Genomic DNA, 26,296 nt, shown 5'->3' with positions numbered 1-26,296 from the left:
TGATTTAGCGGAAGATATTTTCCGCGAGAGGCGCTGAATAGAATACACAGCCAAATATAATACGTTTACAGTACTTTAACAGATAATTCAGTGGTCAACTTTTATGGAATAGCAGGCAATAGCAAGTAGGATTCAATTAAAAATACAATACCAGACACGGTAGGATTCTTAGATGGAACTCATATTCGATTATCATCAGACCCTGGTGGCGATCCTGACTTCATCAACAGAAAATAATTTCCATCAGAAATTAAAGAAAAAATGCATACAATAAATTATTTCTTTATGACGTATCTCAAAATGAAAATTCCCATAAAACTATCTTTATGGAGTAAGACCAACACTCGCTCTAATAACTGCAGACCATCCTTTACTGTTGGATACCATTTTACCCTGAATGGGAGATTGACCCGCCTGTTTTCCACACCTACTGCCTAGATCTTTCCAAACCGTTTAAATTGTGTGAAGGGGGAGGGGCTTTGACATTCCTTATAAATATCCCAAATGTATTCAATTGGATTCAGATTCGGGGATTAGGCAGTGCCTATTGGTCAGTATCCATGGGTGTTTAGTACGTAGGTACACCACTTTGAGGATGATTGCTGACTGTTTGATATTAAATTAGACTGCAAAGAGTATCGATTTCTTTATATTTTCATATGAATGAAATTGTTTGTTTTCATGTTTCTAAAATTGTTTCTGGACAAATTAACATTCTTTTAATGTGGTGTGTCGCAAAACCGTGGCCACAGACAGAATATTTCATCTAGTAGGAAATCAGAGAAGAATCCTTCCTTGCGCAAATGCAAAAGATTTTTTTCCAAATGCAATATTCTTTCATACCATTCTTTATGTTTAAAAAGAAAATCCTATTATTATGAACTGTTTTGTATGAGCTTTAAAATGAAACCTGAATTCAGCATATAAGGTACCGCCTTCCCATTCAGTGCTCTCCTCAGCCTTGCCTATCAAAAAATTATGTCAACATCCGTTTATTGCACCATATTGCATTACCGAGAGAAGAAAAGGGAAAAATCGTCCCAAGTCTAGCACCAATCTAGCCCATCATTAACCTGAACCGATAACATCTGGATTCTACAAGTAGATAGAGGAATATTAACCGCGTTTAATTGTTATTTCTTCAATATTGAGGTGACGCTTCTGTTCATTCCGGAAGTCATAAAATGGAGACAAAGGACGACAAATATGATTACTTATATATGCAGTTTAATTTGTTTTCGGGTATATGGGTATGTAGCTGCAGGGGTTGCACTGTCAAATTGTTGACTTCATAATTTGCTTCTCCACAGTCATTATACGAAGTATATGTATTTGACTGCTTTCAAAAGTAATATTCTTTGTGTTCAATTTCATTACAATTACGTATTTGTGACCGGTCGGCAGGGGATGCTCACTCCTCCATGGCACCTGATCCCACCTCTGATGTTTCCAAACTTCCAATATATATATATATATATATATATATATATATATATATATATATATATATATATATATATATATATGTGTGTGTGTGTGTGTGTGTGTGTGTGTGTGTGTGTGTGTGTTAAATTTTAAACATTTCTCTGTGCTAAGAAAAATTAAAAGACTTTGGGATAAATATCTTTTTTTGCAGAAGAAAACGATTATATATTACAATATTTCCCATGAATTAAACAGCTGAGTGTGACTCTGTACATGCTGTACACACGAAAGAAAAATACGTGATGTTTTTTAATTTAAAATATATTACTTATATTTGTTTATGGGTAAAAATAATAAAACAAGCATTTCAACAAGCTGATATTTTTGGTTGCGAAAAAAATATCTCAAGAAGCTGGTTAGTGCCCAAGATTATACTCATTGACAAAATTGTAAGAAAAAGCAAAACAAATATACATTGAGTAAGAATTTGCGTAAATGATATTGAAATGCACTTTAAGGAGGAATGCCACACCAACTTTTTATAAATAATTTTTTATAAAAAAAATTAAGTCTGAAGATAAGATCTTAAAATTGCCAGAGTATATATTTAAATCAATAAAGCAAATATATAAATTAACACCAACACCGAAAATAATGCAATTAAATGAGTTGTCTGTCCTCGATAGGATCTGTTTGTGTTTGACATTGTTTTTGAAGTGATGAAGGAATTTTTCCACTGTACTGAGTTCGAACAGATTTATGTGTGATAGTTGTTCCTCCACTGACCATCTGCCTGACACATTGCAATCTTCTAGGTGGGCTCCCCATCCGTTAGATGAGGCATCTGTCCACAATGTTAGATCTGCCCTGAAACTTAGGATAGATGTCCCCGCAAGGACGTTTTCTTGCTTTGTCCACCAAAGTAGATGTGGAATGAGGAATTCGCTGACCTGAATCATGTGTTCCGGGTTGTCCAAATGTGGACGCCACTGGGATAATAGGCAGAATTGAATTGGGCGCATTTGTAGTCTGGCATAAGGTACCAAGTCCATGCAGGCTGCCATTAGCCCAAGGACTCTGAGAAAAGTATGTGCTGGGATGAAAGAAGCTGTAACCATGGTTGAAATAATTCCACAAAGACTGTGGAAACGGTCCAAACTTGGGTAAACCATACCACGTTGGAGGTGAAATAGAGCTCCCAGATAAGTAATCTGTCCTCATCATGGACTTGAACACTCTCTTGAGTATTGATCATTTGAAGGTCGAAATCTATCGAAACTCGTAGGCTTACACTGTGAACTTGTAGGAGACGATTTTTCAGTCTGTTTACTTGCGCCATGTACTAATTCTTCAACTCTGACGTCTATCAAATTTCAAAATTTTCCAGCATGGAAGAAGTAAATTACTCATTTAAGATGGGAAAAACCCCTGTGCCTAATTGCCGCCGTTTTGTCTCTCGTCCGAGAGAGGAAGCGATTCTGATACAGCTACGTTTCCCACAGAGGAAGCTTGTGAATCAGAACAAGTATTATTCCCCACAGAGGAAATTTCTGCCCCTGGATTTGACACCATGGCCGATTTCTTTCCAGTTTAAGATTTATTGCGTTCAATCATTTTATTCATTAACGCCCGTTTTTCCTCCGTCCAAGTTATGCAAACTTCAAAGGGAAACGCTACAATGCAGACGCGATGTCGATAGCATTCTGCGTGATCGTCTAAAACTATCATTTCTCTGTTACATATTTACATATTTTATACGAATCAGACATCGTTAGTCAAGAAAAAAAAAAGAATAACAAGAAAACAAGCGGTTTTCTTCCAAGATGCCCGAACAAAACTGAAGCGGAAGTGCTAACGCATTATGAGTACACAAATTGTGTATGATACCACAGGGTTGGTCTCAAAAGTTCATGCAAAATCGTAGGCAGCCCAGGGAAAATGCAAAAAGTTGATGCAAGTAAGTGCAGCTGTCTAGATATTGATTTAAACAACTTTTTTAAATTTCAACAAGGTTGTGGATTTTTCGAATTTCCTCCATACAAACATGTCATTGATTAATAGGGCTCACTGCTTCGCTATGTAATTGCACATAAGATGTTTTGCGAAGATTTGGCAGTTGTTTTTCTTTCCTTGATATGAGATGTACATTCAGGGTATTGGGGAGCGGATTTTCTGAGCTTGAATGGGACAATTTCATGTTTCTTGGATTCATCAGATACCAAGTGTTCTCCCAAGCAGGTTTTACACAGGTTGACAAGACATGTATCACAGTGGATCTGTACCACAGCGGTCTCACACAGGTCACATCGCATCACGTCCTGGGCACTGGTACGGGGGTCCATGGTTAAAGCAAGACATTCTAAAGAAAAAAAACGTCCTTAAATTAAGGAACCTGAATTAAATTTGAATTAGATTAAATAAATGAATAAAATATAGGTGTCTTATCATGGAGTATAAAAGCAATGAAATTGTACATATGTTTTATATCTAAGAACCTTCAAATTAAATAATCATCTTATGCTGCTCCTTACAGAAGAATTCTCTTGTCATTGCTATCTTTGCTGTAAAATTGCGTATGTTAAGTATAAAGAATACTTAGTACATAAAAGTAGATTGCAAAAATCAACAGATAAAGGCATTGGTCTCTTGTTATATTCAGCAGTACTCTTCATTATCTCAATGAATTAGATGGCATAACTGAATTTAGATAATGACATGTAAATGTTGAAAGATCAAGAAATTAATGAAGAAATTATTAGATGTATTGAAATTACTGTTGTTTAAATATGTTTCGTTTTTCTAAAGATTGAATTGTAAATATAGGCAAACTTTTCAAAAGAATGAGAATATAATTATAAGCTGACTTTAATGGTTTGTGTTTAAGCTATGTACCTGTAAAGTATTATTACTCCCTATTCTGTGTATTGCGGATTTTTATTGTCAACTAATTTTAGAAATATTTAGAAATTTCAAATTGATCATAGAAAATGTACAATTATCAATTCAAAAATAATGATCGCAACATGAGCAAACCTCCAATTGTGTTATTTGATGCCTAGGTCACATTTAAGCCGATGGTAGGGCGACTAAATTGTTCTGGTCTTCTCGGTTGAAAGAACATGATCGGCCGATACAGTATCGGGCGACACTGAGCAGTCACATTAATTCCTAGGGACACCGGTGACTTGGATGCATAGCACAAAAAATCTTTTTCCTTTAGAATTCAGCAATTTTTTTCAAAGATCTATATTCAGATAAGTGACGTGAGTAATGTTTGCAAGGCAAAGTGGCAGAATCTTATAAAACTGTGACTCAATGTTGACATTGTGTGCAAAATTTTATATGGAATTGCATGAAAACGACAAATGGTGCATATCTAGGCAACAAAGAAAGATTTCTTTCTATCATATGGATTAATTATTTATGTTATTTCTGTTTAAAAAAATTGTAGCAATCCCTGCATCAAAATTTTGTTCATGTTTTGTATCCTTACTAGGTTAAATATTTACAAAGCCAATCGTCGTCCAATCATCGAGCTCTGACCTACAATTTGATTTTAAGCGTCGGCCGAAATTTTTAACACCCTTTTTGTCCAACGACGGACGACCAACTTAACAAACTGACCAACGATGGTCGGACGATGATCAAAGGTTTGTCGATGGATAACTTCAATAGAAGGTATCTACCACCGATGCATAAATAATTATAACTTGGACAGATAGACATAAAATTGGTCGGCCGATAAAAAAAAAGAGGTCGAAATCAGGCAAGACAACGGCTGATGAACTGACGACTGTCACCCGAAGAATCCCATTTTTGCTTCAAAACAAGTCGACCATTGGTCGCTTTTGGAATTGGGACTGGGGTTTAACTCTCAGATGTTTGCATTGAATATGTATCGATACGTGTAGATCCGATAATCCGCAAATGCCGGGGCGGTCTTTTTCCAATCTTTTTGTAGGTCTGCACGAAATTGGGGTTAAAATTCCTTATCATATCTTACAGTTTAAGTTTTCTTAAGAGAAAATGTATGATTCAATTTTAACAAAAAATCAATAGAATGATTCAAATGGATCTTAGAATAAAATGTGTAAAATTAAAGAAAATTGAACCATTTTAGCGATTAAAAATTTCAATGGCAGAAAAACTAAAAGATTCAGTAGATGACGTTACAACATATGACCTTTGACCTCTAGATATGACCTTGACCTTAGTAGTATATAAAAAATGGAGACCCCTTATATATGTGTCCAAATATCAGCCCTCTACTATTTATGAAACAAAAGTTACACTGCATTTTATAACAGACTGTTACATGCTTGTTTATTGCACTTAGATAGCGTAAACACATTCCAAAATGTAAGCTCCCAAGTGATTAATATATAGGATTCTCTGTTTTTTTTCACAAAATATGACGCAAACATTCCTAAACTTATTTTCTTACAGGGATCATTCATTTGCTGTCAATATAGTATTATTCATCTTTTTTTTCTCCGGTACTTTTTAAGAAAAGGGTAACAATAGAATCCATTGGTGTTTGGTCCTACCTTAAGGTTTCTTAGCCTCTGCAAGCGAGTGCACATTTTTGCAGTCTACTCAAAATATTTCTATTGCTTGTAACAGCAGATTTGAATTTGTTTTGAATGAAATTTTTGTTATTCACATATGTTTAATTTTGTTAATGTCAAGCTAGTCTAATTTCAATTTTTTCAAGATTATTTGGTCCTAACGATAATTCTATGAGTATTATAACAAGCATATGTCTTCTTTCAAGTTTATTTAAAAATAACTTCTTGAAAGGAAAAGGATATAAGTTAAGAGGACTCTACAAGTGTTCCTAATATTAGTGTATGATTGAACTTAAAGAAGTAGACATGATCCCTTTTGCCAAAAGTAAGTATCCATAGTATTACTGTTTGTGACAAATTTTGCCATCGTCTTGAACAGGTAAAGACCACTACCTTATATGGAAGACAATTTTCAACACGTGACGATGTCTTCGTCACACCTGTTCTCCAATCAAGTGAATGAGTCCAAAAGCATAATACTCTACTACGTGTTTACGATTCAATGGCGACACGTGGTTTTCGACGGTTATTTGATATCAGATACTCTTTCTTCTGGACTGACATTGTCAACTTGTAAAATCTAGTACTACCCATAAAGTCATAAGCTAATTAAGTATTAAAGATTCAAATTAGGAAATTAGATAGCAATTAAGGAAACAATTGTTTTGCAGGAAAAATAAGCTGAAAAGAAAAGTTATTACCTGTTAAAAGAATCTTAAAAGCTGCTTCTACGGTGGTGGAATCTAGAGCTGATATTTCCATGAAAATCATCTTATTTTTTTCTAAAAATAAAAAATAATAATTCAAAGCATTACAAATTTTAAGTAGAGAAACTGATAGCAATGAGTTCACAAAATGGTATTCTCCCGCCTCCTATATAATTATAATGACAAAATCTGTTTTGCCACGCGAGACCGGAAATATAAGTGTCTGATCAAAAAGTAAAATAGTACGAGCATTATAACGTTATGTAATAAATATTTTGTGAAAGTACTAGTATAATTAAATTTTATTCAGTGGCATCAAACGAGTTGCAGATAAGAAATGTGAACCCCTAAGCGTAACTAAAGGATGTACAACCAACCTCCGCTTTTCAAGAGAAGGTTGAGGTATACTAACATAATATTCTGAACATTCAGTTTTGCCTTAGGCATAGTGTCTATTGAAATCAAAATAATAAGTTCAGGAACTATAGAGAAGAAATGTACCAACTGACAGAAGTTATGACAGAAGTATAGTAATATATTTTTTTCACAAAAAACCATTCTGGCGTATCAATATCTGAGACATCTGTCAATGACAGTTTTCTTCTAAGCTATCAAGCGATTAAGTAAACAAAAATCTGCAAAAGTCTTCGTCTAAACTAAAGAAAGAGCAAATCAAGGAGCCACACGTATTTCCCACAAACATTCAAACAGTTGAAACACACCTGAAAAAGTCTTCGCCTTAACTAAAGGAATGACATATGCATGCTCTTATGCCTATACTAATATTGTAACTGTAACAACTAACATACAAAAGTCTTTGTCTAAAATGTAGGTACAAATACATGACTTTGGTAAACTACTCTTTATATTTTTTCCCACTAACATTATTCATGTAACGACAAACCTGCAAAAGCCCTGGCGTCGTCTGTAGGCACAGCTCGTAGATGCTGTAAATGACTATTGTTCCCCACTAACATTATAACTATGTTGTGGTCAGCTTGCTCACGGATTTCTTTCATCCAACGTTCCACGTTTTCGTATGTTGAGTGTTTTGTGATGTCGTAGACAATGACCGCCCCTTTAGCACCTCTGTAGAATCTGAAATAATGAGGTAGAGTTTCTGTAAAAAAAATCCATAGCATTTGATGTTATAAATGCATATATCAAAATTAGAGATTGAACAAAGCAATGGGCCAAAACAAGATACAAACACCTTTTTTAATCATACCAGTAAAATCCTTGTGTTTCTGTAATACTACAGACGTGCAATTGGTCTATTGGTCTTACAAGAGTAAGTGCATTTTTGGTATAAATGACACATGCATGCTAGTGAAGGCACATTACCTGACTGAGTACACCTGTATGGTATAAATGATACTTACTCACTAGGTATGGCTCTGAATCGTTCCTGAGTACACTAGTAAAAATGTTACTCACTCACTGGTGATGGAACAGTACAAATTTCTGATTGAGTACACGAGTAAAAATTACACTAACGAGCAGGTGATACATAGGTACCCTTCCTGACTTAGTGACTGTGTACACTACTACTAATGCCAGATACTTACGCATTAGTAATGGCTGGCAACCGTACCTGGGCGGCTGTATCCCAGAGCTGTGCCGTGATTGTCTTCCCATCAACCTGTATTCTTCTGTATATACACAATACAAACAGTAAAAAATAAAACTCACAAGAATCTTATAACTTTATTTTCCACACCCTATATTAACGGCAACTTGGACTGCCGATGCAATTTTGACAACAGGCGGCAAAAATGTTTTTGCTATGGCAGGGAAGTAATTTATATTATATTTTTGACTATTTATAACATTCATTTACTTTAGTTTGGTGGTTTCCTGTTTTGATCTTACCTTAAGTTATTTTTCTATTAAATATAAAGCAATGATTTTTTTCAAAAACACAAAGAGAACAGAATAAATTTGAATTTTAATATTTATTCAGGAAAAGTGGTCAAACTGAGCCTATAAAATTAAAAGTGATACTCTGCGATCACATTTCTAAATGGCTCTCTACGGCATAACTGCATAATGTGAATATTCTTTGTTGTTTAATAAGTGTGTTGCCCAAAAGTCTGAAGCAGAAACTGCTGCAAACTTGCTGCAAAGAAGCTAAACAAATCATCATGACAGACTTCAAAAACCGTTGTGTTTGCAGCAAATTTCCGGCAAGCATCGACAAGCATACAGCAAACATTTTACCATGGAAAGAGGTTTACTGCTAGGATTTATTCCCACTCTACGTACATTTTGAAAAACCCTATTCCAACATATACTGAAAGGAAAAAGAAACGCAGGGTAGCATAATATTCGAAAACTTTTTGACCGCATGACCGAAAATTACGAAAATTGGTCAGATGAGAAATTTAGTTACTTTGCACCAAAATTAGTGTTCAGAATTACTCAACCGTAAAATGTATGACGTCATGAAGGGAAAACGGTAAAATGCCCAAAACACGTGCAATTTGATAACGACGAGTTTGTCAACAAATCTTGTTGTACCATTTGATGCACCTGAGGTATACACATTGTTTTTCAATATTTAGAGACGACATGAATTTTTTGCACTCTTGGTACAGTTTACGGAAGTTCCATGGAGTCTGATTTTCGAATTGCCTAATTAGTGTAAAGGCAACAACGGGTAACTAAGCAGTTTCTTGTAAATTTCCCCCTAAAAAACTTGTTACCCGTTTTCAGAGAGGGCCTGGAATGGTTTTAAATCAATCGTGACGATGACGTTAACGCGAAACACAGCCATGTTACGAGCGGGTTATTCGTCCTGCCACCTCTTAAATCGCAACCTTACTACCACAAAAAACCCCTTTTATATAGTAGACTATTTTAGTCATTACATTCACACAAAAAATAAAAGAAAACAATTCTGCAATTTGGTTTTTTTAGCATGTCAACTTACTGTTGTGTTCCTCTCACTCGCGCATGCGCGCGTTGCCTGACTAATTTTTTGGCGTGGTTACCGATGCCCAATATAGCCAGAGTTTAAAAGATAATCACTCTGATGAATTCCATGCAAAAGAGAAATAACGCTCATGACAGATGTGCAGGAGAGACATTGAAGATAATGAGTGTTTTTGATTTTCACTTTTGGGGGTGTTGTCATATGAGCTTCAATAGTTCAAGAATTATTAGACAAAATCAAATCAAATTTTGGTTATATTTTTTTGAAACATGATTTTAAAAGTTAGATAGGAATACTGAAAAAAATTGAAGGGAAAATAAATTCAATTCACCTCAAAAGTTTACCCTGCGTTTCTTTTTCCTTTCAGTATATTTAAGACTAATAGAGAACCTACAAACTTGTACTCTCTCTTTTTAATAGTTTAAGTTTTAATTAAATGTATTCTTAGAAAATATCTACTGTGTGAGACTATTAGTATTTGTCTTACAGGTTCAATATACAGTCAGCCTCTCATAAGATAAAGAACAAATCCCAAGATCCAAGGCTTGCTTCAAAGTTAAGGTAACTACACACTGTTAAATAAACTTTGTTATAGTCTTCCCAAAAGTTTGGGATATCTTGGAATCACAATGTCTGTTTTTCTGCCTGTCTACTTGTCTGTAGTGTTTTTTGTCCAAAAATAATATACATGTATTTGTATCAGAATCTTCTTAATTTTTTGACAATCTGAATTAATATATACTGTTTGAACATTCCAAATTTAATTGTCATAATAACAAAAAATTGCTTTTCATGATTTTATTATGAAGCATATCTTTCAATAGTGTAATTGTTTTGCAAATTACATCATAGGATTCCTCAAAACACCTAGTATAACATATATAACTTTAGTTTTATCCCGTATCATATTTTTGTCAGTGAATTGGGCATACATTTGTTTGCTGATTATACCTAAGTAAATTTTATAACTCACAGAATTTAAGAATTATTTTATTTTTACTTTTGAAATTTTTGTAGAGACCATTCTGTGCCACAAAGAAATTGTTCAGGAAGAGGAGAAGTGGTGGATATTCATTTTTGGTACGGTACAGTTCAAAGAGATTTTCAAAATGGTCATGGAAGATCAAAGGGAGGACAACTGAAAAAATTGAAAGATACAAAAGGAAAAAGAACAAGGAAATATATGGAATAATAATTATGAAATGGGGAGGATGTACACAATCTTGTCTAAATTTGAGCAGTGAAAATTTCCCATATTCTTATTGTATGCTGGAATAATCAATAACTTGATTTTTCATAAATTTACAATAGAGAATACATTACAAATGTTATTGCTGATATTTCAATTTTGCTTTGGACACTTTCATGTCATATGGTATTTTTATACATGAACTAAACATGTTATTCATTTGTACATGTACAGTATACATGTTTAACTACTAAATCATTTTGCTGAAATCTTATAATTTGTACTCATGTCAGAATATGTTAAATACATGTATCGACAAATGCTACTGACTTGTTTGTATATTTTCTTGTTTAGAATGTACACTGTGAAAAATAAGTTATTTCTCTTGATGAAAATAATTTTTATCAAAAAAGTTGTGTAAGCATTTTAAGATATTTTAAAATATTTAACCAATGAAGATAGATCATTGTAATGTAATGAATTTTCATCTAAAGCAGAAATATCTGATTTTTAAATGTGAACAAGAATGTGAAAAATATTGAAAAAAAAACACAAAAGTGTTTCATATGATTTACATATGATGTCCTTTTCATATGATTCTCATATGTAAATGGCTTGAAACACACATAAGTGTTTCATATGATTTACATATGATACCCTTTTCATATGATTCTCATATGTAAATGGCTTGAAACACACTTAAATCATTCATATGAAAATCATATGTAGTTATATTCAAATGATTCACATATGTGGATCATATGTAAATCATATGATTTGCTTCATAGATTTGCCTCTATAGAGATTTGCGGTACACACAGATTTCATTTCTTTATTTATATTTACACACAAAATGAAATGGAATTCCCACTGTCGGTAATTTGTAAACAAAACTGACTCAGCTCAGTGCAGTTCTTATCAGCAGCACTGACAGTGATGGAGATAAGCACCGCCTATTTTACCAGGTGTCAAAAAATCTAGGTCGCCCCCGGCCTTTAACAATATTTATCATTACACCTATTGTAAAGCATTCTTCCGAATGATATTGTTCTATTAGGTATTAATTTAACTAATTACAGTTTTTGCAAAAACCAATGACATAATAGGAGGGTGGAATTACCTTAAGAATACAAAATTTGGGCAGCAAAAAAGAAACAAGAGGCCCACGGGCACCTGGATATCATGTAACAACTTTCAAACAATTGAATTTGGTTCTGTTTTAAACCAGAGGCCATAAAATTCACAATTTTGAAAGAGGCGCCATTGCTTATCATAATTATAAACTTAGCATGCTTACTCTATTTACTTTATACCCAGGTGTAAATCAGAGTAAAAATGAGAATATGTACATCCACTTTATAAACAGTTGTGCACCCCACCCATAAGGAACCACTGACCCTGGAGCCATGACATTCACAATTTTAGAAGAGGCACTCTTGCTTATCATAACTATATACTTAATTAGTTTATTTAATACCCAAGAGCAAAGAAAAAGATTTTCAAAGAATTAATGCATTTTCACTATATAATCAATAGAGCCCCGCCCTAACACCAAAACCCCTGACCCTGGGGCCATGAAATTCACAATTGTGGAATAGGCACTCTTGCTCATCATAACTATGTACTTAGTTAGTTTATTTAATACCCAGGAGCAGAGAAGAAGATTTTCAAAGAATTAATGCATTTTCACTATATAATCAATAGAGCCCCGCCCTAACACCAAAACCCCTGACCCTGGGGCCAAAAAAATTCACAATTGTGGAATATGCACTCTTGCTCATCATAACTATGTACTTAGTTAGTTTATTTACTTCCCATGAGCAGAGAAGAAGATTTTCAAAGAATTAATGCATTTTCACTATATAATCAATATAGTACCGATCTAGAACTAGAACCCCTGTAACTGGGGCCATGAATTTCACAATTTTGGTAGAGGACTCAATGGTCATCATAACTATGTACTTAGTAAGTTTATTTATTTCCCAGGAGCAGAGAAGAAGATTTTCAAAGAATTAATTCAGTTTCACTATATAATCAATAGAGCCCTACCCTAACACCAAAACCCCTGACCCTTGGGCCATAAAATTCACAATTTTGGAAGAGGCACTTTTGCTCATCATAACTATTTACTTAGTTTGTTTATTTAATACCTAGGAGCAGAGAAGAAGATTTTCAAAGAAATAATGCATTTTCACCATATAATCAATAGAGCCCCGCCTTAACACCAGAACCCCTGACCCTGGGGCCAGGAATTTCCTAATTTTGGTAGAGGACTCAATGGTCATCATAACTATGTACTTAGTTAGTTTATTTAATACCCAAGAGCAGAGAAGAAGATTTTCAAAGAATTAATGAATTTTCACTATATAATCAATAGAGCCCAACTCTAACACCGAAACCCCCGACCCTGGGGCCATGAAATTCACAACTGTGGAATAGGCACTCTTGCTCACCATAACTATGTACTTAGTTTATTTAATACCCAGGAGCAGAGAAGAAGATTTTCAAAGAATTAGTGCATTTTCACTATATAATCAATATAGCCCCGCCCTAGCACTAGAACCCCTGTACCTGGGGCCATGAATTTCACAATTTTGGTAGAGGACTCAATGGTCATTACATTCATGCTAAGTTTGCCTGCTTAATGTCCAGGAGTAAAGAAGAAGATTTTTAAAGATTTCATTAATTTTAGTGGTTTTGGCCCCACCCCTCAGGCCCCAGGGGGGTAGGGACCATGACATTCACAATTTATGTTCCCCTTCACCCATAGATGCTATATACCAAATTTGGTTGAAATTGGTTCAGTGGTTTCAGAGAAGAAGATGAAAATGTTCAAATGTTAACACACGACACACGACGGACGAAAACGGATAGCAATAGGTCACCTGAGTGACTCAGGTGACCTAAAAAAACAGGAAAGTACAAAAAAAAACAAAAGTGACCACATGTCCCATGTATGGAGAAGTGAGCATCCCCTGCCAACCAGCACCCGCTTCATGTCATGATAAAAATGAAACATAAAAAATCGTCGATAATTCAGTGTGTAAATAATAACCTGACAATTACATGTACTTTGAAAAAAATGTCAGTCAGCATTTGAAGCAATGATAAATTGTATTTGCTGACAATGTCATTTTAAAGAACTAACGAAATGATTACCTTACACAAGACTGTTGATAAATTATTCTTGTTTCATCAACTTGTTTGTCAATTATTTGCCTCATTTTAGAAATTGTTATTTCGTAAAGCGTGTCTTGCGAATCGAATCAACAGAGCATGGTATATTGCTGCATAAGTAATGGGAGTTATCAATTGAGAAGTTAAAGTTATCACATTTATCAAATCTTATCAGACAGTTGTTGTGTGCGCCAATGGTATACAGCATATTCCTACCAAAATACTGAGACATACAGCTGTATACAACTTTAATTCAAATTTTTCAAAATGGCGAAATCAGTGTTGACCAAGGTACGGTCTACATTTTATTGATAGGTTAAACTTGTTTAAATACTTTCTTGCGAACTTCCATCGTCGGAAACCCACGGTCGGTCTCGCTTCTCTGTAAACCTTCAGATCATCATTTAATGTTTCCAATGAACTTGATGCTGCGAACAACAGATTGGCATGTAAATTTCGTGATATGTTACTGCAAACATTTTGAGTTCCTGCAAAATTGCTGCAAACTTATAACAATAATTGTTATGTTGGCCGCAACATCGCAGCTATCAATTAAGTCTTAACATGACAGCTTCGTAAGGAATGTCCAAATTATCAATTCAAAATCCTAAGTTTATTACAACGTACAACTTGAACACAAAAAATTGAATACCTTTATAATACCCCCGCTTGAAAAGAGGGAGGGTATATCGTTATCGCAATGTTCGTCCGTCTGTGTGTCTATACGTTCGTCCGTCTCTTACAGTCCCAGTTGCATCAGTAATGCCAGTTGCCTGTAATAAGGTGTGTCCCTGAAAAAGGACCACCTTTGGGTGCCCCATACCAAGTTAAATATCATGTGTGTATTTTATTAATTTCATGAAAGCATTCATCTGGTAACTCAGAGCCTTATCATTTTTCTTGAAATCTCTTTAAAAACTTTTAAAGAGCTTGTTAGTCCCTTTAAAAATCCATTAGTCTTTGGCTTGCATGCTAACGGAATAACATTTTGAACACTTTATACGTACCTAAAATCAAAATCTGCCCCGAGTGTTCTGAATTCATTCCCGATAAAACTGGATATAATATCACTTTTACCCACACCACTGTCACCAAGCAGAACAACTGTAACAGAAAGGTAATGATAATGGTATTAACGACCAATAAGCACATATAAACGTATAGATATACTTGCAGTATTTCTACATTAACCATTAAAACTGTAAGGATTAAAAATACCTTAAAAACAGTTTCATTATTGAAATATTGTCTTAAGTTTCGTTGCATTTTATATAATTTCTTGCATTTAAAAAACCAGAAGAATTGTTTTATTTGCAAATAAAAAAAAATTCAGGGTTTTTCATTTACTGTGAATAAATCCTACGAAGCATTGTATAAATATCTAGGAAAAACAAGAAATTGCAGTAAGTCATTTCAGTTTCTTAAATTAAAAAAAGAAAGATAACTGTAATATGCTGTGATATAGAAAACTCATTCCAGAAAATGATAGCAGTGCATCATTATGGTTTTGTGTGTGTGTGTGTTAAATATTAAAAAAATAATGCATTTTTATTAATGAATAAATAAAGGTTTATCTCAAATATTTATTCACATGATCACTCATATTTACTGTAACTTATAAGTAGGACTCTAAAGTCCGATGGTCTACGCCAAACCCCGATGGTTTCACAAGCCATAGTCCGATGGTGTGGAAAACAATTAACGTTTATGACGTCATAGTACTCCAGCGCAAAACTACATCGATGCGCCATGCCATATTCTTGAATAGGTAAAATTAAAATCATTATGCGAAAACTAATCCTTATCTCGTGGATAGGAGCAACCCTAACCCAAATCGTTCGAAAAGTGTGTAACGACAATAACCTAGATTTCTTGGGTGGATGCGAGACTAACCCTAATCATCCGACTAGTTTGCGAGGACTAATCATAATACCTCTGGTAAGTGCAAACAATAAGTAAATTTAATAAAATTGTATTAGAGGACGAATTCAGCAATGAAGACATTTGAATGAACGACAACGGTGTCAAAGATTGACGTCAGATTAGTGTGACTTCATACGCGTTGATTGTTTTTCCGCACCATCGGACTTTGGCGTGTCGGACCATCTCATTTTAGCGCAACGCGTCTCATAGGAAACGAACCATATGTATTCGGCGTGACCATCGGACTTTGGCGTCCGTAAGACAGTGAGCCATCGGAGTTTGACGTCACCATCGCACTTTGGAGTCTTGCTTAATTATATATTCCAATCAGCACAATTGTAACTCAAATAAAACGTATCATTAACTATAATCAGCAGAGATGTTAACAAATCAGAACTGCAATAGTCCATGATGTGATATTTATTTGGTAGACAGTTTTCACTGGAATGTATAATTTATTTGGCTAAGTTTTCAGTACAGTGTAGAATTACTGTGACAACTCCTAAAGATTTTTTTTTCTAAATATCATCTTAATTTTGGCATCAGTGGGATAAAAAATGTATCTTTATTCTCGCTAACTGCACCAGTAAACACTGTAGGAAAGCGGCTGACTGTAGTATATACTACGGTCATCAAAACATGTCGGCCGAGGTCACCGGTTAGAAATTTTCAGTCAAGATTTTAAACATTTGCTAGGTTATCTGTATTAATTCTTGCAAAATTTAAATGTACGCTAATGAGAACTTGCTATAGGTTAGTATAACTTATTTGAATTTAAAGAAATAAAGCTGTAGTAGGACCTCAAAGTTTTTGACAATGATGACCGTAGCAAAATATTAAGATGACCGTAATATAGATTTTTCCCAATGAAGTAAGATGACCGTAATATATAAATATAATCTAATGTGTTTTCTTTTCTGTTGTAGAGGCAGACATATCATGTTATTTTTGTGTTAAAAAAGACAAAGATGTTAATGTAATTTTGAACCATAGCTATGGCACGCCAAATTCACAAAATGAGCTAAACATAGTTTCACAGTCAATAAACTACGTTTATTGCTTGTAAACTATAGTTTACGGACTGTAAACTAAAGTTAACAGCGTTAACCTATATTTTACATCTGTAAACCATAGTTAACGCGATTATCTATGTTTCACAACCGTAATCTATACTTAACACCGAAAACAATCATTTGCAATTGCAAAACATAGATTACCTGATCAATACAGTTTCACGATTTGTAAACTATGGTTTACAATTCTTAACTATAGTTAACGATCTGATAAATAAAGTTTCACGATTTGTGAAACTATGATAAACAATTCTTACTTATAGTTTACGATTGTAAATTATAGTTTTCAAACGTGAATCTATGTTTTTCAACAAAATCCAATGTAAAACGCTTTATAAAAGACAGATAAACTTAGATTACCATTTGTAAACTATAGTTAATTAACAACCGTTAAATATAGTTTTACACATGAAAACTATAGTTCACGGTTTGTAAACTGTCGTAAAACCTAGTAGTTTAAAACTGTGAAACTGTGTTTGGCTCATTTTTGTGAATTTGACGTGCCACACACTTAAGAAAACTTCTAAGTATTCACTTTAATCAATATATTTATTTTAAAACTATTTATAGAATGGTATGATATTTTCAAATTATTACACAAATGAGTATTCGTAACAACTGTAGAAAGAAAATAAAGTATCACCGATGAAAACCAATGTTCCGTGACGAAGGGTACAGGCAATAAATTTGTATTTTGCGTGTTTTGTGTAATTCGAATCTTTTTGTGATCATTATCAAATTGAAAAAACTGGTTTCACTAACAAAACGCAAAACTTTGGCAAAATGACCATTGAGATAGAAGGTAGAGTCGTTGGAATGTTAATATCTGGATCATCTTTTCACAACATTTTACTCACTTTTATTTTGATGCTTAATTATGTCGTCCCGAACGAAGTCGGTGACGACATATTGCGACTGTACACAATTTTTTGTTGTTCAGGCTGTTTCTCGAAGATGGCTGGGACAATCTTTCTGAAACTTTTCTCAAAGGACGATCACTGCTAGTAGCTGTGCCATATGGTCATTTAGTTTAAAAATGGCTACCGTTGCCAAGGAAACCTAAAAAATGCGACGAATTTTGTCCACAAGGGTACTCTCTAGTCCCTTGAACATTCATCATAAAACTTTTTTTTATTTTAGTGATTAGTAATTGTAGTTGTGCGATTCTCATTCAAAATTTTCAAATAATCGATTATTGCCATGGAGACTAGAGGAAGGTGAAAATTCTTTAACTTTGATTTTTAAATCAAAGAACTGAAAGGACTTATAAGAATTGATCTTTGCTAATGGGTATTGTTTTAGTGATACAAAAAATTAAAGTCTTGTCCGAAATTATCAATAGTTGCCATGGAAATAGGGGAACAGTTCGGGGCGACATACGCTATTGCTAGCAATAGTAAACTCTCTAGTTGTACTTGATATTACTTTTAAAAATTAACAAACAGTATCAAAACCCACTTAAGCACATATTTATACCGGTATATGTTGTGCGTCATTTTTCATCGATCACCAAAATAACACAATTTGAAAGTTTTTGACAAATTCAACCAAACCGGAATTGACCTTGATCTTCGTCTGAGGACAAAATTTTGCATCACACCAGGGTAAAAGGTTGGTAAATTGTCCAGAAACATTCTTCGGAACATGAAAACAAACAATTTCAATCGTACGAAAATGTTAAAAAAAAAAAAAAAAAAAAAAAAAATCCGTGCTCGTGACAGTCTTATTTCAGTCCAAGTATTCAGTAGTCTGAATCGGTGCACTTCGATCGTGCTTCACTCTCTAGAATATTAACTACAAGGCATCTGTGTGAAGATACACTGTCAAATACCCGGATCTTAATCCTATTGAACATAATTCGGATTTTATGAGAAAAGTCAAAGCCCTCCCTTTCCACACAATTTCGACTGTTTGGAAAGAACTATACAGTAGGTGTGGCAGCAGATGGGTCAATCTCCTATTCAGGGATACTTGGTATCCAACAGTAAAAATTGTCTTGAAGTAATTAGAGCGAGTGGTGGTCATACTCCATATAGATTTTTTGTGTGAATTTTTCATTTTGAGGGTACATCATTTCCTTGAAACTTTGCTTAAAATTCTGACGAGATACTTACATGAAATTTATGCAACATTGAACTTAATTATGCATCATCAACCAAGAATTAAAGAAATCATTTATTGTTTGCATTTGTTCTTTAAAACTTCAAAAAATTACACTTAGAAGTTTGGTTCAGTGTACATATAGCATATTTCAGAATTTGGAAGCGAGGTAAGGGTTAGGGTTCAGCATACGTAAAATAGAACTTAATGCAGAAACTGAAAAAAAACTATATATAAATCTATTCACTTTCCTATATACTTATCTGGACTTAAAGAAAAAAAATCAGTAACGGATATGCAGTGTGTATAAATGTTGAGAGTAAAAAAAAATGAAGTTCATGAAAGTAAACGTCAGCAGCAATGTGAGTTTGGACAAGATGTTGAGACTAACACAGAAAGCAGTGAAATTCACAGTGTTCTTTCTGATGTTATCAGGAAAATGGAAGAAATTGGTCGTTTGGATGACTTTTGTGCATTAATGAAAAACATCAGAACATGGCAACATTGCACTCCACTTGTTGCTTGATGTCGGCAAGTTCTATAAACAAAGGACGGTTTATCACATGAGATATAGTGATGAGTCACTGTTATTTTGGGTAACAGTTGCAATTAAAACTGCTTGAAGGGCTAGGTTTGTCTTTTTTCAGAGGAGGACTAGGACTTACAATGTAGTGATGGTCGCAATATCAATATTATTCCTAAAGAATGCAAAATAAACTTAATAGTCGCAATTATTATTATTATTTTATATGTATAATGTATATGACATTGTATAATAAAAAAAAAATAAAATAAGGTCGAAGAAAAGTGTTACTTTTATTCAAGATTTTTTCATTAATACTTTGTTTAACATTCTAAATTAACCGTGGCTTCTCTTATCAATAATTATTAAATCAATCATATTTAAAACGTTTCGGTTCTTTTTATGACCTCCATACTAATTATATTGTATAGATGTTGTAATGTAATCTGTATTGAACATCTAGTACTAAAATTGAATAAGATATTTTTGTCTCAATTGATTTTGTACATATATTACGGTCATCTCTATAATTATATTACGGTCGTCATCTACTGTGTTGAGTGTGGTTATTACGGTCATCATTGTCAAAATCTTTGAGGTCCTACTACAGCTTTATTTCTTTAAATTCAAGTAAGCTAAAATAACTAATAGCAAGTTCTCATTAGCGTTCATTTAAATTTTGCAAGAATGAACACAAATAACCTGACAAATGTTTAAAATATTGACTGAAAAATTCTAAGCGGCCGCGGTGACCTCGGCCGACATGTTTTGATGACCGTAGTATATACTACGGTCAGCCGCTTCCCTACAGTGAGTAAAAATAGAACATTGTCAATCTAAGGAAAATATCGTTATTTTAAAAAAAATGTTTGACGAACAGGACAGATAAAATCGGCTGTTTCTTCCATCAATCCCAAATGAATTAAAATCTACATTTCATGTAATATATCATATGTAAGCAGGTTTAAACCCCCTTCTCATATTATAGAATAATACAAACTCATAAAAAAATTTCAGCTTTGGAATTTGAAATAAAATATGACTTAAAAGATAAAATACAAAGAAAATTGGGAAAGGTGATGCATAAAATAAGTATGAAATTTAAAAGTGATAGAGGTAGTGAGTCCTGCATAAGAACTTTGAATTACTATTTTTTTTTTTCAAAATTTACCTCCAATATCTACATGATCTATTTCAAAACGTATTTTGTAAATTCTGATAAAATTTTTATGTTTAAAATATTTTCACAGTGAATCATTATTAAGTTTTTCATTGAACATGTATGCATTATGAATGCAAGCTGAAGTGTGTATTAATTTTTTTTAAACAGTCATGAGATATGTTCATGTTAAGAATCATTTAAAATACATTTTCAAGAAGTGTACATTCACTTTATTTAAACAGATATAAGTTTTATTCAACAAATTGCCAACATAGAGAAGCTTCAGGCCAATAACCTGTAAATATTGGACCAATCGTTAAATGAAGGGTCAACTTTGGGCTAACCTAACTAACCAATTGCAAATTTTTGTATGTTGGCTGTTAGTTGGCTTAATAACCACGTTGGCCCGACAATATGCCATCTGACATTTCAACAAAGGGCCAACATTGGGCCAACCTAACCAACCAGTCGTTAAAGATGGCTGTTAGTTGGGATATACCGTAAATCTGGAAATTTTTAGCAAATTTGCGAGTTCATTACATTCGCAAAAATATTTTTCTTAAAAATAGATTACCAATAGAAAATGTAAACAAAATTTTGAAACCTAAAAATTAATCAACATCATTTTGACCTGAAATCGCAAAATAAAATCGACGTAAAAATTTCCAGATTTACGGTAATTATACACACTTTGGCCCAATAATATGCCATTATGTTGGACTGACGTTGGACCGATGAGCAAAACGACCGTGGGCCAACGTAGGACTACCAACAATGGGCCAACATTGGAAAAAATTGGGCCAACGTTGACCCAACAATGTCTTGCTATCTGTGTTGGTAAATGGTCGATATTAAAAGAAGAAATTGAGATATTAAATTTCATTTGAATTTATAGAAGTCATCTGAATATCATTGATATGATCTGTACTCAACTTTCATACATGTAGATATGATCGAGATTATTATTAAAAAGATTCATTCAAGTTTGCTGGACTTAACACATAAAAGTTAAATATCTGTCCTTTGTTACGTCCGAATGGAAATTATAGTTTCCTGATTGAAAAATAATGCTTTAAGATTACATTGTGATGATATTATGAAGTTATTTCAATCTATAAAAACATTATGGTCATTTAGCATGATAATTCACAAGAATTTGTGTGATGCAATCAGATTTTTGGTCTAAAAAATCACATCTGGAAGAACACACATTCGCTCGGAAGTTACGCACTTTAGTGAGACACGTTGCCTTCGCCTATCTTGTTAAGTCCGTCGAATTGGACGTTAAATGGTGCCTCGTGTCAGACATTGCAACCCTCTTAGTACGTAAAAGATCGACGTTTCACTTCACTTATTTTTGGGAAAAAGTAGGCTCACTTGGGGCTGCGAGAGAAAGATGAAACTCAGGTAAAAGCACCCTCTGGTAGTGAAGATTCAAGTTTGTTCAAATCATGACCCCAGGAGTAGTTGGGGCCAAAATGGGGTATCAGAGTTTAACATAGGAATACTTTGGAAAATCTTTTAAAATCTTCTCAAGTGAAGATCCAAATTTGTTCAAATTATGACCCCTGGGTGTAGGTCGGGGCCACAATAGGGTATCAAAGTTTAACATAGGAAAACCACAAGGGCAGGAAACATGAAAATAATAAATAGCATCCTCTGATCGTGAAGATTCAATTTGCTCAAATCATTACCCTCGGGGATAGGGTGTGCCACGATGGAGTATCAAAGTTCAACATATGAATACATGAGAAATATCTTTAATCTTCTTCTTCTCAAGAACCACTGTAGCAGGAAAGATGGTATTATGTAGAAGCATCCTCTGGTAGTGAGGATTAAAGATTGTTCAAATCATTACCCCCCGGTGGTAGGGTGGGGCCACAATGGGGTATTAAAGTTAAACATAGGAATACATACTAGGAAAAATCTTTAATAATCTTTTTCTCAAAGACAGCAGTGCCATGATTAGTAATAGTTATATGGAAGTTAGTATCCTCCGGTAGTGAGGATATAAGTACGTTTGTTCAAATTATGACCCCTGGGGCAAGGATGGGACCATTACGGGTGATCAAAGTAAAATTACACAGAAAAAATCTTTTAAGGTCAAGATCTAGTAAATAACTTTAGACTAATTTTTTGGTGCTAGATCCATTATGACGTCATAATCAATTTCAACTTTCTTTTTCCCGTACTTTACGGCTTCAGCAGAATTATGTAGAAAAAAGGGTATTTTAATGACATTCAATTTGAAATCATATGAAAAAAAAAACCCGGATACCTATATTAAATTTGATATTGATTTAAAGAAGAGGCCATGAACATACTAATTACCGTTTTATGAGAGACTGTAGGCAATTTAGATACATTTCCTTTGTCGAATATGAAAAAAACTCCCAAATTCATGACTGGTTTTCTTAATTTTTCAGTAAAAATGACAGTTTAAAATACAGTTTTTCATCTTCTTTACCTACAATTTATTCCCCGAAACACCTTGTTTGAACAAGCTAAAGCTGTAAAGCATCAATAAAGGTATTTATTTCTCAAGTTTGATAAATTTGTAGGCACCTTTCATTTACTAGATCTTGACCTTAACATCTTCTTCTTGAGAACAGCAAAGTTGTGATTGGTCATAGTTATTGGAAGCATCCTCGCGTAGTTTAGACTAAAGTTTGTTCAAATCATAGACTTGGGTCAAAATAGGGTGTCAGAGTTTTACATAGGAATACTTGGGAAAAATCGATACAATTCTTCACAAAGCCAAGATAAATCATTAATTGATAGCACCATTAAAGTAGATCAAAACAATAAACAACATAGCCATTATGTGTCATGTTAATTCAAAAGCATTCTTAGGAAACGTAGATTTAAGTTAGTTCAACCCCCCTCCTCCCTCAAACCCACTTTTACAATACAAGTATACAAGTATATTTAAACTTTTCAATACTGAACTGATTTTTGCTTTTACCTAGCTAGTTGCTCCGATGAGCGATGTGGCCCCTGGCCCTCTTGTTTTAAAAGCGGGTCAAACTCTATGGACAAAGTCAAAATATAAAAACTATTTACATCTATTGAAAGGATTTGCCAATGGCAAAGTCAATGGTTTGCTCCGGGAGACCCAAAATATGTGTCTGATATATAAAAAGCACTAAAATGACTAACGACGCGAACAATACAAACTGTCTATTTTTTTTTATTTTTTATTGTTGGTCATTTTTAGTGTTTTATTTAAATTTCCATCCTTGACCTTTACAAATAAACAACCTGCAGTTATATTCTAGTTCATATGACTGTTACTAATAGAGAGAGAGAGAAGTTCTAGCTATATATAATTACACCTGCAAACACAAACTAACTATTTAACCACCCCCACCCCCCATAGCAAATGAATTTTTTTGACAGCAGTCACAATACGAGGGGTTATCAAAAGGTTTGTGGACTGAGGCTATAAAATTAGTATTATGTAGTATGTGCTTTCAAAATTTTTAAGGAACATTAAACAACAAAAAATAAAGGAAATGTTGAAAATATAGGTCGGTACTTTCATTATTTGCCAAATTATTATAAATAAAAAAGACAATATATGATTACTTGGCGCCGTTTAGTTTCATGACGTCCGACAACGTCATTGTTTTTCAAGGCCCCCTTCTTCTACCTCATACACTTACTTTGATGATATTTCCTGGAGCTGAGTAAGGAGTTAAACCCTTCTTGTTTGTATATTTTTAAAATGTCATGAACAGCGGCTTTCACTGCATATATTGCAAGTGGAATTATACATTGGGAGAGATCCTCGCTTGATTTTGACAGCATATTTCGCTTTTTGGAGTTTAATGTCTACAACACAATGATCAACACCATTATGGACGTGATTGATTTTATTTACACCTAGACTACTAATCAGCATTAACTGTGCTTCTCTTTTTTGCAGTTAAAAAAATTACTCTAGATATATTTTATTTCTCCTTAGCCAGTTTAAAAGTTTCCAATGTCTATATTTTTTTCAGGAGCAAATCTTTGCAGAATGTAGGAAAAGGAAACCCTTCCCCTTTTGACCTCATTTTTATTTTCAAGGCCATATTTATTTGGAAACTCCATGTAAAATTTACGATAAAATTTTAAAGAACTTCCAGAATGAAATAAAAACTCCATATTTTATGAAACAATATATAGTGTCCCAACACATACCTGAATTAAAGGGATTTTTGGATGTCAAATGTTCATATCAAAAGAGTTTTTCTCAGTTACACATATCAATTACGTCGTGTTCGAGGTTGCACTGCCTAGACATTTCCATTGCTTACAAAAACATTAATAGTTTATTAAAAATTAAATCTATGATTTGCAGTTTATCCTATAAATAAAAAGGATGATGCTGACTAGATATCTTAATATTCATTGATTTTAAAGCGCTGGTCCACGTACTTTTTGATAACCCCTCGTACTGCAGAGATCTATAATGACTGTAAAGAAGCAAAATATGACGTGTAACACCTGCTGCTACATACCTAGATACCATAAAACAACTTAAACTGCGTATATACCTTTAAATAAGTAATCATATTTGTAGTCCTTCGTCCCCATTTTATGACTACCGGAATGAACAGAAGAGCTACCTCAGGAAGTTAAGTTAATTACTCGCTGTTTTACCGGGGATTGTTTGAAGAAATCCTCTATGTGCTTGTAGAAGCCAGATCTTATTGGTTCAGGTTAATGATGGGTGTGATTGGTGCTAGACTTGGGTCTTCCTTCGTTAATGCAATATGGCTGAATATATGGTGGAAAATAGTACCAAACTCCCCGGATGTTTACATAATTTTTTATAGACACGCTGAGGAGACTACTGAATGGGTAGGCGTTACCTGACAGGCTGAATTCAGGTTTCATTTTAAAGGTCATACGCAACAGTTCATAACGCTATGTTTTTACTTTTTAAACATTACGTTTGGTAAAAAATCTTTTGCATTTGCGTAAGGTAGGATTCTTCTCTGGTCTCTGACTAGATGAAATATTAAGTATATTTGCTTTTATGTCTTATACACTTTACAAAACATCTAAGTGTTCACTCTAAATAAATGTATTTATTTAAAAACTGCTTTATATATAAAAGGGTTTGATATTTTCAAATTATTACAACAAATGAGTAATTTCAGCATTTTTTAAAAGAAAATCAGATATTACCGATGAAAATCAATGTTCCATGACAAAGCTTTAAAACAATAAATCCTCGGCATGTTTTGAGTAATTAACATCTTTTTGCGATCATTATCAAATTTTAAAAACTGGTGCAAAATGACCATTGAAAAAGAGAGAGCCGTTGGAATGTTGATGTCTGGATCATCCTTGCATCACCTGTTACTCACTTTTATTTTTGTTTTTAATTGTCCTTAATATTAATTTTAAAAATTAACGACCAATATCAAAACACATTTTAACACATTTTTCTATAGGCTGTGCGTATCTAATATGACCGATGAAAAAGTTCTGTTAACTTTAAAATCTTATCTCTTTATGCTT

The 26,296-nt window shown here is 33.7% G+C and overlaps 1 protein-coding gene and 1 long non-coding RNA gene across 2 annotated transcripts; both read right to left on the bottom strand.

The window, feature by feature from the left end:
• Positions 1-3,257: 3,257 nt before the first annotated feature.
• LOC134250836 (ras-related protein Rab-11B-like) lies at positions 3,258-8,272 on the bottom strand. Its single transcript, XM_062733176.1, has 5 exons — positions 8,219-8,272; positions 8,045-8,058; positions 7,605-7,798; positions 6,695-6,775; positions 3,258-3,784 (listed from the first exon to the last, which is right to left on the bottom strand). Exons 1-5 carry the CDS (start codon positions 8,270-8,272, stop codon positions 3,501-3,503), a joined length of 627 nt encoding a protein of 208 aa, XP_062589160.1. The 3' UTR covers positions 3,258-3,500.
• Positions 8,273-8,274: 2 nt separating this feature from the next.
• LOC134250833 (uncharacterized) lies at positions 8,275-25,521 on the bottom strand. Its single transcript, XR_009988616.1, has 3 exons — positions 25,324-25,521; positions 15,009-15,105; positions 8,275-8,352 (listed from the first exon to the last, which is right to left on the bottom strand). It is a non-coding gene; the product is annotated as an uncharacterized LOC134250833 (long non-coding RNA).
• Positions 25,522-26,296: the final 775 nt, after the last annotated feature.

This window comes from Saccostrea cucullata, unplaced genomic scaffold, assembly GCF_032062105.1.
Source record: "Saccostrea cucullata isolate Sc308-1 unplaced genomic scaffold, CSIRO_AGI_Scuc_v1 ctg1795, whole genome shotgun sequence".
NCBI classification, from domain to species: domain Eukaryota; kingdom Metazoa; phylum Mollusca; class Bivalvia; order Ostreida; family Ostreidae; genus Saccostrea; species Saccostrea cuccullata.
This window is presented reverse-complemented; position numbering and strand designations above follow the sequence as displayed.